The sequence below is a fragment of the Lepidochelys kempii genome, chromosome 11, assembly GCF_965140265.1.
Source record: "Lepidochelys kempii isolate rLepKem1 chromosome 11, rLepKem1.hap2, whole genome shotgun sequence".
NCBI lineage: Eukaryota > Metazoa > Chordata > Testudines > Cheloniidae > Lepidochelys > Lepidochelys kempii.
The window spans coordinates 51454527-51471952 of NC_133266.1; the positions used below are offsets into that span (position 1 = coordinate 51454527).

The 17426-nt window shown below is 39.3% G+C and overlaps 1 protein-coding gene across 1 annotated transcript in view; it reads right to left on the reverse strand.

Moving 5' to 3' along the window:
* The window catches only part of COL5A2 (collagen type V alpha 2 chain), a 173644-nt gene that overhangs the window by 15044 nt on the left and 141174 nt on the right, over positions 1-17426 (reverse strand). Inside the window, exons 36-50 of the mRNA XM_073306133.1 lie at positions 14857-14910; positions 14675-14728; positions 13432-13485; positions 11572-11679; positions 11414-11467; positions 11133-11186; positions 9648-9809; positions 8968-9075; positions 7691-7798; positions 7450-7503; positions 6986-7093; positions 6779-6832; positions 5016-5123; positions 2652-2705; positions 813-920 (exon numbers count right to left, since the gene is read on the reverse strand). Coding sequence (XP_073162234.1) covers positions 813-920; positions 2652-2705; positions 5016-5123; positions 6779-6832; positions 6986-7093; positions 7450-7503; positions 7691-7798; positions 8968-9075; positions 9648-9809; positions 11133-11186; positions 11414-11467; positions 11572-11679; positions 13432-13485; positions 14675-14728; positions 14857-14910 — 1242 coding nt within the window. The remainder of the gene's footprint in view (positions 1-812; positions 921-2651; positions 2706-5015; positions 5124-6778; positions 6833-6985; positions 7094-7449; positions 7504-7690; positions 7799-8967; positions 9076-9647; positions 9810-11132; positions 11187-11413; positions 11468-11571; positions 11680-13431; positions 13486-14674; positions 14729-14856; positions 14911-17426) is intronic.

The following is a 17426-nucleotide window of genomic DNA, read 5'->3' on the forward strand; positions in this document are numbered from 1 at the left end:
AGCTGCTACGGGAGTCAGTTACAGGCACAGGCCTGTTACAGTCCGCACAGGGCTCACACCCCAAAGAACTTCTAACTCCTAACTACGCTTAACAACTACTTAACACTAACTACTATAAACAACTATTTACAAGGCCCTAAGACTTGAAGTCAGAAGAGACGAAAACGCTAGCCCTTGCTATGCAAGGAAAAGTGCTCTGACTAACCACCATGTGTGGTAAGAAGGAACGGAGAGGGTGTAGGGCCGGTGGCTCCTGATATACTGACACATAACCGCGTCTCTCAAGGGGGCGCCACAGCTGGTCCTACGGATACCACTAAGACAAAAATCTCCAATGGCCGCACAAGTGGGCGCTCACACACCTAGAATGGAATCAACATGAGCAAGCACTCAAAGAAGAACTATTAGAATCAATATCAGAAGAAATTCTCTAAGATTTATGAGGGTGTAGAATAGGCTCCCCGGGGAAGTGGTGAAAGTCCAATTTCTGGAGTCATTTGGAACTAGACAGGATAGCTCACTGGAAAGTGTATTCTAGAGACCTAACTAACTTAACTAGCACATCTTCTCTTTCTCTAACTTCCAGAGTAGCTTTTGATGGAAACACATAACATATTATATTTCAGTTCACAAATGTCATGGCTAAAACCCTATCATATAGATTATTTGTGGAGTTATAAGCAGTTAAGAAACACTAATCTGTCATTAGGCATTACTCATAAATCTAAGATCAATTTTATAGAGTGCTCCTATGAGTTTTAACATGAGAATACCAGAGGGCAGCTTATCTCCCCAAAGTTCCATGAACTTACTTCAGGACCTGCTTCTCCTAGACTTCCTCTTACACCGGGAGGTCCCAGTGGCCCATGTGGTCCAGGACTTCCATCCTTGCCTGAAGGACCAACTGGGCCTGGAGGGCCCTGAATAAAATTAGAGAATTAAAGATTGGTTTTAATAACAATCATATTAGCCAATTTACTAAAATGCCTTTTATATTAAATGTAAATAATATCTCCTCCTGAAGCAATCCCGTGATTTTTGAAAAGTAATTAATTTAAAAGTAGTAACTTGTCTTTTGTCTGAAGTTCAGAAGGTAGCTGAATTTTACCATATACTGGTACTTCTGAATTTCTCCAGCCTTATGCCATAGAGCCAGATAGGAGGGCTGAAGGCCAGAGAACAGCAGAGGGAGTTGCCTGCTGACTTCTATGATGGAGAGTCAGAACCAAGGGCCAGAAACGACTGAAGGCAGGGGACCAGCCAAGGGTTTACCTGCTGATGGCTCCACGTTGTAGGGTTGGACGCTGGGGAAGAGTGTGAGAGTGAGTGGGAGTGAGGGATGCTCCCCTGGTGAGGATGATCACCAAACAGGGAGGTTGTGGGGGTTATTGCTAGGAAGAGCAGAGTTGTGCTCCAGCTGTGAGGTGTGCAGTGGCTAGCCAAACAGAAGATGACTAACAAGTATACTTCTGTAAAAGTTTTTGCTACGTCAGTTATTAAACAATAGAATTTACCTCAGTGAAAGAGAATAAGATAACCATTACATGAAGCAAAGGAGTACTTGTGGCACCTTAGAGACTAACCAATTAATTTAAGCATAAGCTTTCGTGAGCTACAGCTCACTTCATCGGATGCATAAAGTGGAAAATACAATGAGGAGATTTATATACACACAGACCATGAAAAAATACACATTGTAAGGAGAGTGATCACTTAAGATGAGCTATTACCAGCAGGAGAGTGGGGTGGGGGGAGAGAAAACCTTTTGAAGTGATAATCAAGGTGGGCCATTTCCAACACATTTCTAGGAGTTAACAAGAACGTCTGAGGAACAGTGGGGGGGAGGGGGAGGAATAAACAAAGGGAAATATGCCATCATGTGCCAGCAATGCCCCTCTGCCATGTACATTGGGCAAACTGGACAGTCTCTACGTAAAAGAATAAATGGACACAAATCAGATGTCAAGAATTATAACATTCATAAACCAGTCGAAGAACACTTCAATCTCTCTGGTCACTTGATTTCTGATCTCAAAGGGACTATCCTTCAACAAAAAAACTTCAAAAACAGACTCCAATGAGAGACTGCTGAATTGGAATTAATTTGCAAATTGGATACAATTAACTTAGGCTTGAATAGAGACTGGGAGTGGTTGAGTCATTATACTAAGTAAAACTATTTCCCCTTGTTTCTTCCTCCCCCCTCCGCACTGTTCCTCAGACGTTCTTGTTAACTCCTGGAAATGTGCTGGAAATGGCTCACCTTGATTATCACTTCAAAAGGTTTTCTCCCTCCCCCCAACTCTCCTGCTGGTAATAGCTCATCTTAAGTGATCACTCTCCTTACAATGTGTATTTTTTCATGGTCTGTGTGTATATAAATCTCCTCACTGTATTTTCCACTTTATGCATCCGATGAAGTGAGCTGTAGCTCACGAAAGCTTATGCTCAAATAAATTGGTTAGTCTCTAAGGTGCCACAAGTACTCCTTTTCTTTCTGAGAATACAGACTAACATGGCTGCTACTCTGAAACCTGTCATTACATGAAGTTATTTTAGGCTAAGATCAATAAACTTTATCTGCCTAACAGTGAACTGTAAACAGAAATTTGATTGTTTTCATACACTTATATATAACACAATGTACTCACTCTAGGGCCAAAAGGACCTGGAACCCCAGAACTGCCTTGTTCACCAATGGGACCCTAAGCAGAAAAAATTATATTTTTATTATATTTTAAATTCAACATCAGATTATCTTTAAAGAAATGTTGTGTAAACTTATAAAGCTATAATTGTCAAAGTGAGCCAGGATGTGCCCAGGAAACATATGTAGCAATTTCCCTCTGAGTTCTCAATCATTGTGCACTTTTAAGTCTCAATGTATTATTATCTTTTGCTACGGTGACACAAAAACAATGGTTATCAGTAAGATAAGTAAAGTTTTTAACACTAGTACAAATCCACACACAAAATTATGTCTGAGGTACCATGCACAGAAAGTCCTTAGTTCAGTATTGTCCAATATTAATATGGTTGGCAAAACAATAGAAGGAAAAGAGGAACCAGCCAGAATCTTTATCCAAAGCTAAAACCAACTGATGCGATTCTGAATTGGGAAGAAGTTTCGGTTTGGTTGTTTTGCCTATTTGTTTTCCTTTTGCCTTTGGCTAGGACCAGGACATACCCTGCAGCTGAAATCAAAAAGTACTGCAAGTCCCGTATAAACAAAGTTTAATGAGAAAGACCATTCTCATCAGGATTTTATTATGATGCCTGTACCTTAAAGAGTTCAAATAGGATGTTTGAGAAGCATCTGAACTTCTGCGTGCCTATTTAAACAGCCAAAAAGAGTATCTATACTTCTGGACAGTGGTTCTTCTATCACTGGCTACAATATGGGTGATTACTGAAGAGGCACAGCTGCTACAACACCATTTGAAAGAGTACAGCATATGCTCCTGTGCTCCCCCAGGCACTGGGCCAGTGCACCCCCGGGTGGGTGGGGGTATCCATGGATCTTTCCTTTCTTTGGAGTTCATAGCCATTGGCAATCCAAGAATCGTATACTCATTCCCTATGCCTGAGCCCACGAGATGCTGAGCACTTTCAATTCCCACTTACATCTATTTTACCTGAACTAACTAATTTTTTTGTTTTATATATTATGAATCACAGTAATATTTAAGTGTCTTTTAGAAGAGTTTTAAGTTTCAGGGTAGTCTGTGCTCTCTGCTCCACAGGTTTGTTGAGATGACGAGACCTGGGATATGTTGGCCAGAGAGTACAAGATCTAGGGCAGGTCTACACTGTGGGACTAAGTCAACCTAAGTTACGCAACTCCAGCTATGTGAATAATGTAGCTGGAGTTGACAAACCTGAGGTCAACTTATTGCGGTGTCTACACCACGCTAGGTTGACGGGAGAAACTCTCCCGTTGACTTACCTTATGCTTCTCATTCCGGTGGAGTACCGAAGTCGATGGGATAGCAATCGGTGGTCGATTTAGCAGGTCTTCACTAGACCCGCTAAATTGACCCCCAGTGGATTGATCGCTGCAATGTGAATCCATGTTAAATGAAGATAAGGACAAAGACCAGGAGGAAGACCCAGAAAAAGGTAGTTTAAGATGCTGAAGGAGGACACAAGAAAGGTCAGGGTCAGCTTGGGAGAAACACTCAGTAGGAACGCTTGGAGATGAAGAACAAGAGCCACTGACTGCAACTAACAGAATAAGGTGAAGACAAAGAAGACAAAGGAAGTTTGTTGAGGAGGCAGAGAGGGTTGGAATATTTTGGGGAGCTGAGGGGGCGCAACATCTAACTACGAGATGCTGAGCACTTTGCTGGGTTTGCTTCCCTGATCACAAGAACTATGATTGCACTCAGCCTTTGCACAAGGACACTAAGAGTTGAGCCTCTGACACATGCAGGGCCAGGTGCACACTGGTTCATGCTGTATAATTTTGATAGAGCAGAACTGCTAACAAATGCACTAAAAGTACTGTGGCATCAGCTGTGCATGGAACAAAAATCACAAATTATTTATAATTACCAATATCAACAAAAACCACACAGATTTCTATCCTGTGTACAAAAGTTACTGCTTCTTAAATGGTAAGTTCTTTGGGGAAGAGAACCATGTTTTTCTATATGTTTGTACATTCCCGAGCATATTTTGTATGCTAACATTAATATTAATACCAATGCTTACAGCAGCAGCAGCAGCATGGAGACTGCTCAGGTTGACTCACATGAAGTTAGAATTTGCATAACTCTACTTGATGGATGGGGAACAAGAAGTAAATTTAACAATTTATTGCATTGATATTAGCAATGTATAATATATATATTGGAAACTACAGACAGCCAGGGCACCAGAGAGAGGCTGTCTGGAAAGCATATTTATTGTAATACACTGTGCAGATTTTCCCTTTGGTTCATTTTTAATATCAAAGTCTTAACAGATGTGTTATTATTCTTTTCTTTTCTTGCTAATTAACTAAAACAACTTACAGGAGGACCAGGAAGACCTTGAAGACCAGTGAAACCTCTATGACCCTTCTGGCCCCTGTCACCTCGGTCTCCATTGTCACCTTTGTCACCACGAGGACCTTGGGGACCCTATAGGTACAACAACAGTCAAATAGAGGATTCTAAACTAAGAACAAACCTTACTTTTCTCTGGACACTATTGTCTGACACTGTTCACTTCTAAAGGCAGAAAGCAGCAGGCTACGTTTACATATTAGAAAATGCCACATACCTAAATAAAATAGAGTTGGTTACAGTAAAATTAGTCTTTACTGTTTACCTATCTATTTCATACATTCAAAAATATTGCTACTAAGAATAGTAAAGATATTATATAATATTATATACTTATATCAATATTCATTCCATGCTTGAAAGTGGGAAGCATTGTTATGGAGGGGACTGAAATGTTATGAGTAAAGATGACCTCCATATATTTGTATCTACAAGCCTGTTTTTTTCACTATCAGGAAGAAAGTGTCTCCACTTCTCACAACTAGCTACATACCCAAAGGCTCCTGCAGTCTTTATTAAAGTAAACTTACATTTGAAACATCAATGGGATTTTTGCCTGAGTAGGCACTACAGTATTTGGACTCAAGATGCTCAGATGAGTTTGTTCCATAATTATTTAACTCCAAGATCTTGAAACGTTTACACTTTTTAAATTGGTTAAAATCATTCAAAATATTTCTTTGGCTTACACTTTTAATATTACATTTTCCAGTTTAAATCTCATGCTAGTCTAAGAACAGCATTTGAAATTTATAATAATTTTCAAAAGGAAAAGGAGGCCTTGTGGCACCTTAGAGACTAACAAATTTATTTGAGCATAAGCTTTCGTGAGCTACAGCTCACTTCATCGGATCCGATGAAGTGAGCTGTAGCTCACGAAACCTTATGCTCAAATAAATTTGTTAGTCTCTAAGGTGCCACAAGGCCTCCTTTTCTTTTTGCGGATCCAGACTAACACGGCTGCTACTCTGAAACCTGTAATAATTTTCAGTGAGTTTTAGATACTGAACAATCTACATCTTGAAAACAGAGTGAACCTTTAGAAAAAGTCAAGCATTCTCTGCTTTTCCTTCTTCACCTATGTCTTCCAATTAGAAATGTCAAAACTGGATTCTCATATTTGAACCCCCTTTGAATTTTGGGGGTGAGAGCCTGAATCTTGGTTCCAAGCCTGAACTCCTATAACATCTTTGCCTATAATCAAAAACTGGAAGTCATATATTTTCAGCTCCAGTTCAGCTGCAGCAAAATTTCATGATATTAATAAGTTTGTTTCATGAGAACAGCCGATTTTGTAATATTTCTGCCATTTTAGTCTGAAATCTCGAGAACACCACATGATATTTCAGCATCATAAAATTCTAACCTGAATCCAAATCCTGATTTGACCTCAATCTGTGAAACACAAAGCCTAGACCTAAGCTAATTCAGGTCCAAATACCACCTGCTTGGCCACTCTCTGTTGCATCATGCAAGTAAAGAAAATTTGAAGCTTCTTGTTACCTCTGTTCAGTCATGTTTTACAGACAATTCACTGTCATAGTCAACCAGCTGGTGAATCTAAAAGGATTATATAACTCAGAAAATGTTCGCTATTCATTAGGAGTCAGCTCTCTAAAGCTCAAGTCATTATTCAGGATTCTAAATCTAGCTTTCCTTGCCCTTTTGGTAACATTTAATGTAAAAATAATTTGGTTTGGGCAATAGTAAAGCAATCACACAAAACTTACAGGCAAGCCTCGTTTTCCAGCACGACCAGATGGACCCACTGGACCCCGAGAGCCCTGCATGGAAATGCATGGACATGTTACAGGAAGCAATTCAGCATACCTTTATACATCTTTGTACAGCATACATCCTTTCATGGAATATGTCCAAAATCATAATACAACCATACATAAAACTTGTAAAAAAATCTGAAAGAAGTCCCTACTTACTGGTTCACCTCTTTGCCCTGCTTCTCCTGTAGGGCCAACTGGTCCTGGAGTTCCTGGGCCACCCTGCACACCTGGTAAACCTGCAGGTCCAGGTTCACCACGATCACCCTACAAATCACCACAATTTACTTACTGTGTATTTAAAAAATGGGATCAGACTACATCAATAGATTTTTCTATCTCTATGGGTTAGTAAAACTATTATGATTAGTTGGAATATTCTTGCTGTCAGTTCTCAAGAGTGAGCTCCCATGGGAAGGACAATTTTAGCTAGGGTTCCCCAGCTTTGAAATCTGTGTCCTCTTGCAGCCCATCAGAGTCCTGGTTTGGGATTAGAATGTGGATTTACCACAAGCTCTCTGTTTGGGGAACCCTAGGAGCCATGCAAGGGAAAGAATCTGCCACAGACCCAGAAAAGAATGGAGATTTACAGCAATGGCTTAACACTAATAATGTATTCTTACACGTTCTCCAACAGCTCCATCTCGTCCAGGAGTACCATCATTACCAGCAGGGCCCTAGAAGTGTGAAAGGTAAAAATAGGACCATGCTTAGTTAACTGTGTGAGTTGCAGGGAACAATGTTATATTTGCCCAAAGATGGACTAGAAACTAGCAGGTCTTTCTCAGCTCTAACTTCTATGTCTCTAGGCCATAATTACAGCAAGTCTGTTACTTTTGCCTGTTACTAGGCCACAATACTTACTTCTGGACCAGGTTCACCTACTGGACCAGTGGCACCTGCTTGACCAATAGGCCCTGAGGGACCTTTATCTCCTGGTGGCCCTGTTGAACCCTGTTTTCCTGGTGTACCCTAAAAAGATAAGAAATACCTTATCAACCATGTAATGTAATGAAACAAAGAGAACTCAATAGAAAAGACCGCCAGTTGTTAAATTTTATAGTTATGAATCCAGTCTTAAGCACTACCAACATGTGTAGCTTTCAAAACTTCAGGATGGAAGAATGTGATCTAACAGATTTTGAATATCCTTTTGATTTGTTGTACAGTACTAAGCAATTTAATTGCGCTTTTAAAATTAACCAACCAACCTAGTGGAGTAGTCTTTTATTGACTAGGAACTGTGCTTTGAGGTCAGCATTTCTGATTGGAGCTTTAAAAGGACCAGATCCTTTGTTATGTTATGCAAGTTCCATGGTGGACTAACGCTCCCTGGATTGTTGGACCAACTGGGAGCCTAACCAGCCTCCAGCATAATTTAAAGCAGCTTAAACACAACTGTTGGCTTGAACTTTCATTGAGCCAGACAATCCATCTCCAGACCAACATAATTTCTGATTAGTAACCTTGGGACAAGCTCCAGTTGCTTGTAAACTGCTTGTATAACTGCATAAGCAAGTTTCTCTTGAATGCCATCCCCTTTGATAATCACTACACTAAAGGAGATGCTTTTTTCCCCCCTCACCAAGCTTTCAAACTGTATGAATTCTACAAAGAAAAAAACCAGAACTTTTGGAAGTTCTAGAGTTCATTGACAATTGTAACTACTGATTACATGGTATGGGTCCATTGTTCACTGCTTAGCAGAATTTCAGCTTGCTCAAGCGACTTTGTTAGCCTGTAGTATCTGGGCTAAAAGACAAAAGTCAGAATGTTCAGACTTGAGTTCTTATTTGGGCACCTAAGTGAATGGTCTGATTTCTAAAGGTGCTGATGCCTAATAAGACGTTCCTGATTTGGAACATTTTGGCCAGAAGCTTCACTACAACTAAAGATTCCCTTTTAGCTCAGATGGACAAGGTGTTTGTCTGGTGGGTTCCATTCTCCATGCCATGTATGTGTGGTTTAGTTATTAACCATACCTGTAGACACAATGCCACTGATTCTTTACACAATTAAAACCCTCTAATATTGTCCTCTTTGAGTGTAGGAGTTAGGAAGAAGGCACATAGTATCACAAAGATGAGCAAAATACTTCAGACAGTGTTGCTAGGTGAAATATTGACTGCATTACTACTCACACCAGGGCCAGGCAGGCCAGGCATGCCTCTCTCACCTCGCTGACCTGGCATACCAACAATACCTCTCTGACCAGTAGTTCCAGCTGGACCTGGGGGGCCATCTGGGCCCTGAAATTGACAAAGAATACATACAACAGTGTTATCATAATTTTCAGAATCAATAATGATAATAATAAGGCAGAATCTCTAGAATTTAACTTAATCTAGAAAGAGTTACCACCACAGAAATCTCTTTTTTACATGAAGCAATATTATGACAATGTGCACAACTGGTCGGTGATGAGTTATATTTGCCATCAGGCCTAAAGTGTCCAGACAGGACAATGTGTAAAATTAACTCCAAAGGTCAAAGGAGTTAAAATGCAACTGGAAAATGCAGTTCAAAGAAAACATGAATAAAAATGAATGTTTGGGATCCACTAAGAGCTGTTACTTTTACATCTGAAATATGCATTGGGTGTGCGCGGAAGGTGCAAAAGGCGACATGAAGCAGAGTGTGGAAACTCAGAAGATGCTATAGAAAGTGAAAATGCATTTAAAGCTACATTCTGTATGGAACATATGCTGTGCACTTGTAGATTCTATTCTTGTTTCAAGAAGGTACAAAGGCTGAGGATTTCAATAAATTTCATTAAAAAGCTGTGTGGCTAAAAAGCAAATATAAAGACAAAAGCACTTACAGGTTGCCCATCTTCCCCTGAGTCTCCTTTGTCTCCGGGGCCACCAGGTGGCCCAGCTGGTCCTCGATCTCCCACTCGACCATGAGCACCTGGATCACCACGAAGACCTGGAGGGCCTTCTTTTCCTGGGTTACCAATAGGCCCAGCAGGCCCCGGAGCTCCCTAGCAACATTAAAAGACCCCGATTACAATAGATTTCTGATCAAATCAGGACTGGGTTCTGATTAACTAAAAATAAATGAGTACAAAGGAAGGACCAGGGTGTGAACATAATGTTATCATATAACAGCTAACACAGTGCTTTCTCTTTAATAATGTGTGATAAACTCCTAAGACTTGCAAATGATCTCCAAGTTTCATGCCTCACACGCCATTTTGGATTCCCTCCTCTAAAGAAGGAATTATTCTACCTAGAGCTGGACAATTAGTGCCATAAAATTCCACAAATATTCATTCAAAATTTCTCTACTCACACCAGTGATAGCATTTTGTATCCATTTTTCACTCACTTTCCATAGACGGTAAATTATTTTGATGCCATTGAACATGATCAGTTCTCATTTTTTTAAAGTAATTTCTTACATTTATGTTATGTCTTTCATCCCAAAAGAGCCCAAAGTGACTTATACATAACAGGAATTAGATCAGTCCTGGGAATTTCCCTCTTTAAGAAGAAAATCTAAAATGGCAGTCATGTTATGGGAGGTCTGAGGGATAACATAAAATACTGTGTTTGTGCATGGATCCCTGACATTTCTTCAAAGGATGGCAAAGTACATTCCTGTTTATACAGAGCATATGTTATATTAACAAATGTGCTTTGACATCACTTCACTTGTTCCACTGCATGTGAAGGCCACAAAATGAACTTGAGCAAATTTGTTATTTGTCATTAATACACTATTAATACACAGAGACAGATTTGTCAAGTCACACAGGGGGAAATTACATGTAATTCTTTAACCACAGTGTCACTGAGAAAAGTTTAAACATAAGATGCACTTTTTGCCTTCTCTGTCATTTTTAAAAAATCTACTGTATGAGCAATTTCACTAATGAGCTGGCACAAGAAAGGCCCTGTTGCTTGTACAGAAAATTCCCTCAACACCAAGAATTATAAGGAAGGACGAAGTGCATAACCTGGGATTTTTTTTTAAATTTAACTGCAAGTGAACAGTTCAACCAAGAACAGTTTTACTATCTCAGGGCCTGACCCAAAGTGCACTTAAATAAACTGAAAGACTTCCACTGACTTCAACAGGCATTGGATCAGACCAACAATTAAAAGGCTTTGTTTGATTTACCACCTAATCCTGCACACACTGAAGTCAAGGGAAGCACACTATTACTTTCAATGTGCACAATCAGGCCTTGAATACTGTAGGTCTTTACAAGTTCCAACGTTTATAATTCTCTGATTTGTTCAGGTTTCTAACTTCCATTTTATAAAATGTACCCATAAGAATAAATCTCAAATTGACTTACAGTGGGTCCGGGAGGTCCAACTCGTCCAGCAGAGCCGGGGAATCCTGTCGCACCCTAGAAATACATTTTGATATAAGCACTAGAAAGAAATCTGGCACTGGTTACATGAAATATTCTCAGCTCACTGAGCAATCAACTACAACTGATCTAATTATTGAATATGCAATACAACTCAGATTAAGAAAGATTTAAATATTTCCACCAAAATTAAACCTATGCCCCAATGTAAAATGGTGCTATTGCATTAATCCAACTAATTTACAAAAAAACAAAGTACTTACGGGTGGACCCTGAGTACCTCGACCACCTTTTAGACCAGGAACACCATGAGGACCCTAAAAATGGCAAACAGATGGGACATAATGAACAGCAAAGAACTTTTAAAATGAGAAAAATTGACACAGGTCATTGTTTTCCTTCACTTTGCTTTTTCACTTACTGGTGGGCCAGGAGAACCAGAAAGGCCCTGTGGTCCTGGGGATCCAGCATCCCCTTTCTGTCCAGGTTCCCCAGGTTCACCTTTCACACCTGGTTGACCATCAGGGCCCTATGAAAAATAATATAATAAAGTCAGATCAGGTTTGAGAACATCACACCTTTCCTATTTGATAGTCAATATACACTATGGGAACCTTTGCCACATTAAAAGAGAGGCGAACAAATCAGTCCAGCACATTGACTAGAACCTTAGCTTAATGGGACAGCAAAAGTAAATTGTAATAGTTTGCCATTGACTTTATGAAGGGTTAAAATCCATTGCTGATGTAATAACCTGGTATATGGATTTGTGTACAGACCCAAAGTCCAGAGTTTGGTCAAGGGGTCAGAGGCCTAGCAAATAGTGATTAGCTAAGAGAAAGCAGAATAACCAAAAGATAACCTTGCTTTTGCTAAGATATGCCTGGTCAGGAAAATGCCAGATGTTGGGGGAAATAATTGTGTCTTATTCAAAGTTGCAAGTAGAACAAAGAAGCCCTGTTTCTGTTGTGTTAGTTTCTTCTGTTCTTCCCACACATCCAACCTTGAGTTTATGAAAGGTTCAAGCATTTCAGTATAAGATATGGCCTCCTCCCACCTCCCTTTCCCAGGGACCAATGTCTGCCTTAAAACACAAATGAACAACTTGAAAGACAATCTTTATTGCCAAATCTTTCACTGTTTCTTTGCTTTTACCCCTAGATATGTACCTGTTGGACAATCAAAGGAGCTACTTTATTCCTATGGACCCCAAATCAGAATTCAACATATATATTTTATACTAATACATTTATTAAAGTACTAATTAAATATTAAATGTTAATTTGTCAACTTGAGACCATGGGCGGAGACATTATGTAACCTTTCACCATTGGTTAGTATGCTGTCATGTCTTGTTGCTAGACCTATCCGGGGGTGTGGGACTGCCTACCCCGTCACTTTCCCCCACCCACGGAAAATCCATATATTCCATTGTAATTAACTGATTGACAGTGTCTCTGAGCCTAATAAGCAAGGTGACACTCCGTCAGCGCTGTACGTAATAAACTCCTGTGCTTGACCTCTACACGGTGTGGATTTATGTCCTTCACTTTACTGGGTCAGAAGTGTTTTATGTGAAATTTTGTGGAGTCAGTTAACCATATTCCATAAAAAAGTTTTCTAACCTAGTTTATATTTCTCTCTTTTCTTAAAACCTTAGGATTTCTCTTCAGTCTTCATCTCCATGTCATACATGTCTAAAGATTTAAGGGATTAAACTCTCACTACCTGTTTTATTGCCTCTTTTCCAAGGGAAGTAGATGCCTACCTCTCTCTCCTGGAAGTTCAATACATTGTTTGGAGGAAAGGGGCCATTTCCCAGGTGCCCTGAAACTCACTAGGAGCCAGTGTCAGACTTGCGGGAAAGGTTGTTGCACTCTCAGATCTCCCAATTATTTTCATGAAGACCCTTGCCAATTTTCTCATGTATCACAAACTCCACTGCACGTCTCTACTACCTTTCAGTGGATGACACTCTGTGGTTTTCCTTTTTTAATCTCAAAGGAAACATTTTTGTACATTAAAAATACATGTAATCTAGTTAACAATGATATAATCTTGTCAGCAAAATAATTTTCAACTGTCCGGAGTATTTACTGTCTCACTATTCTATATGAAATAATCGGTGCGGGGGAAGGAAGAGTTCTTTTTGAAACAGAAATCTGACTTTGTTCCAGAAATACTTCGAAATGGTTTAGAATCCATTAAACAAGAGTGATTAAGCAGCATTTAAATATAGTTTATGATGAAAGGAAATGGATTAGAATCATACGACACATACCGGAGGACCAGCAAAACCAACAGCACCAGTTGGACCATTTTCACCACGGGAACCCTGGTGAAGAAATTAAGAATGGTTATGTTTTAGGTGGTATAAAAGGCTTGTTGTATGGAGTATAACCTATACAGAAGTGCAGAAGAATGGTTCCTGTTATAATTATAATGACATACATACTATATTAACTATAATCGCACAACTGGGTTTTTAAGAAGAGTTATGTGGTATAACTAGGAAGGCTAAGTAAAATACCTTTGGAAATACATCCTTCTAAAACTAACAAAATAGCCAGTTGAGGTACACATGTAACTAAATAACTCAGTAGGCCAAATTCAGCTCTCTGTTGTTGTGTAATTGATAGCAGAATTTGGCCTAATGTATACATTTTATGTGATCTATTATTCCATTTGGTTAGATTGGAATAAAAATAGATGTTAGTTTCATTACCCATGTGATTCCAAAATTATGGGGCCAAAGGGGCTGTAAAGTACCATAAGCACACAGCTGAGGATTCCTTACTATGTATGGCTAAGGGAGAAGGGGAGTGCCTGAATGTTGCTGACTGCCAGCACTCCCCAGGTGGTGTAATAATTGCTCTAATTTACACTTGTAATAATGTGCTATAATTTAAGATAGGGGCTGAATTAACCCACAGCAGGATCAGGGACTGGGGAGTGCAAAGGTACCCCCTTTGCAGTGACACCTCCATGGCCAGACCCTGGGACTGGGACCATAATGCCCAGATAATCAAAAATAACCCCAGCTCTGAAATATGCTGAAATGGACAATATGACGTAATTGGAATTATTATACTTCTTTTCATCCCTCCTCCTCCTTAACATACATAAATATAGTAAAATGTTAGAGGTATGCTTTAAAAAAAGGCTCATGTAAATAAAATAATGAGCATATGGCACTAGGTTTTCAGATTTAAGAAAAGCCATAGTAGCTCTGTTGTCAGGTTACCCTGACATCTATGACCAGATAAATGAGATCTGAATGTCTGCAGCTGCAGTTAGTTTTATGGGTTCACGGTAGCAAGGCAAGAACTGCAGGTTATGTCTGAAGAGCCATTTGGTATTTTGAAGGGTGCAAGGAAAAGAGGAGGAGAAGATGAAAGAATAAAAGCAGGAAAGAGAAATAACTAGAGACCGCATTCAATGAACAATGACAAATGCTGTTAAATATCACCCCATAATGAGATTTGGTAACACTGGGTACGAAGAAGACAGAGATGTTTACTCACAGGATTTCCACGGGAGCCTGGGGGGCCAACTAAGCCTCGAGGACCAGGTTCACCCTTTAAATAAAGTTAACAGGTTGTTATTTCCAAAATAAGTTAACAGAATAGCAGCAAACACAAAAATAACATGTGGTTTTATTAGGAGAATTCAAATGCCAAGTAGCTCTGTATAAAAATCCTATTACCTTTTCACCAGTGGGACCTGCTGGACCCATTGGACCTATTGGACCTGGAAGACCCTGTTGAACACAACAATAGGAGATGTTTCAGTGAGAAGAGTAAAGATTCAGAATTCCCAGGGTCAAGACTTATTTTATTTTAATGTTTCCTTCTGCATTTTTGCATTCTTGAAATTACTCCCCTTTACCCTTGAAATTCTGTTTGGTCTTTGCTTTAATTTAGTACTTGCAGCCTAAGTAACCCTTTGTGTTCTTTGAGACACACTTACTATCTTCCGTTTCATAGCCATACAGTCCACACTTAAAAACCCTGCTCTTTCTGGACTGACTTTATTTTTTTTCCTTTACATAGTATTTATGAAGAAGGCCTAATGATCAAAAAGTCCTTTCTTTATTTTCTCTTTTCAGGAGGACATGAAGAAAGACCTTTTGTCTCATTTGCACAGAGGCCAGCCAGACCGCTGCACTTCCTTGTTACCAAGTGCTTAACTCTTTAAAGAAAAAAAAGCCATTACTTATGAAGACTCATTCATTCCTATCAACCAACCTCTCCTGAAAAATGTCCTTTTTCCCTTTTGTATGACATGTAGGATAATTGATTTCAAGCTATTTCTCCACTCCGACCAATCTATTACCTACATTTAATGACCCTGCAACAATAGCCAGATATCCTTTATGAATACTTAGATACACCAATTATGATTTTCCTTCACTGGAAGCAGAATGTCAAATTATTTGTCTGTAATAAAAACTCCCTATACCACAATGCTTCACTGCTATCTGTGTCACATGATACATAAGTACATTGAAAATTTAAAAATGAAAAGCTATTTGATCACTGTCAATGCTCCACTGACAGGCCATCTGCAAAAGTGTTTCAGCAGAAGGATCTAGAAGTTAGTTCATCATACTCACACTTACTTGATCACTGCCCCAAATAGGCGTGCAGCAATTCCCCAAAAAGGGCCCTACTTTTGGAGTTTAATGTACTCAAACAATACAAAAACCACATCATATATCATTTGAAAGCTTATTGTGTGTATGTTTAGATAAGATATGAAGTGGAGCTGTCAAATGATGTCATAAGCCTGTAGACAAGGTGAAACAATGGAACCCAAAATGAGAAAATGTCATTTTTTGCACAGTTCCAGAAACACTACAACATCACTATGATGATAGTTTTTACCGTTTAAGACCATTTCAACACTGTAATGTGGCTTTTATTGGCCAAAGCTACCAAATGACAATGTATAAAATATTTTAATTGGTTTTGTATGGGCAGGTATCTTTTTTCAGAAATGATGAATCTGTTTAACATGTGGCAGAATATCAACATTTTGCAATATACTAACATAAAATGTTTTCACACGACATATTCTTAATTGTCAAAGTATCTCACAAGTGTTTATACCATTTTTCTACATTTTCAACTGAAATTTGCTGACCAGATCAGTCTCACGCTGAAGGTTGCACACCAGTAGAAACAGATTGCATGCCCACGGCTCGTATTGCTTAGTGAGTAGATACAAAATGTACATAAATTCCTAATGTAAAGATGCTCCAGCTGTAAGCTTTTGTACATACAATGTAGCATCTAGTCTGCATGGTAGGCAATTGCCTATGTATGCAGTACCAGGCTTTGAAATATTCTAAAACCAGATTTAATTCAGTAAAAAAAAGGAGTACGTGTGGCACCTTAGAGACTAACCAATTTATTTGAGCATGAGCTTTCGTGAGCTACAGCAGAAGTTCCAAAATGATCACACCTTTACACATAAGCCTTCCTGCACAGCTGCACCATGAGTTTGGGTCTTGCAACTGAATTGACACACTACACCCTCATGGATTCTGTATCAGTTATGATGAGGCATAACTAGGCAGCTGAGGCAGCTCATCACTAGTGCTGCAAAAACGGAAGTAGAAAGACACCCAGGAGGTGAGTTCATTCCAAACAGAATTGTACCACTTCATGCTGGTGCAAATCTTATCCATGAAGGAGATGATAATATAGACATCAGCATAGAGACTACTGATGGAAATAATACCTTCCATTCCATGGCAAATGTGGTATTTCAAGAACAGTCTGCAGATAGTCCAGCATCACAAGAAATAACACACAAGTATGGGAAAGAAAATGAACAATCTCCATGAACTCTCAGAGTCACTTATGCAGTGTGCAGCATTTGAAATACCTAGAACACATCCATGAAAAAGTACTTGAGAAAATTAACTCATCACCTACAAATGAATGCTGTCAAAGATCTCTCCTGGTGTCTTTGAAAACTACTGCCTTGATGATGTTGATATAGTTAATATTCAATGTTGGACCAGTTTCAATCACAAGCTTGCACCAAAGCATCTACATGAAAAGCATCTACATGACAGTTCCACAGGCACCTATTGTGGATGCCAAACTACCTGACATGGCCACAGTCTATACTACAATCATCAAATGAAAGGAAATACCAGCTGTTCTAGGAGAGCAGCATGCCACTCAGATCAAAAGTGGGCAGCTCTATGCTGTTGCTCAGCAAGTGAAATGGACTCTCCAAATGAACTTGGCACCAATATAATAC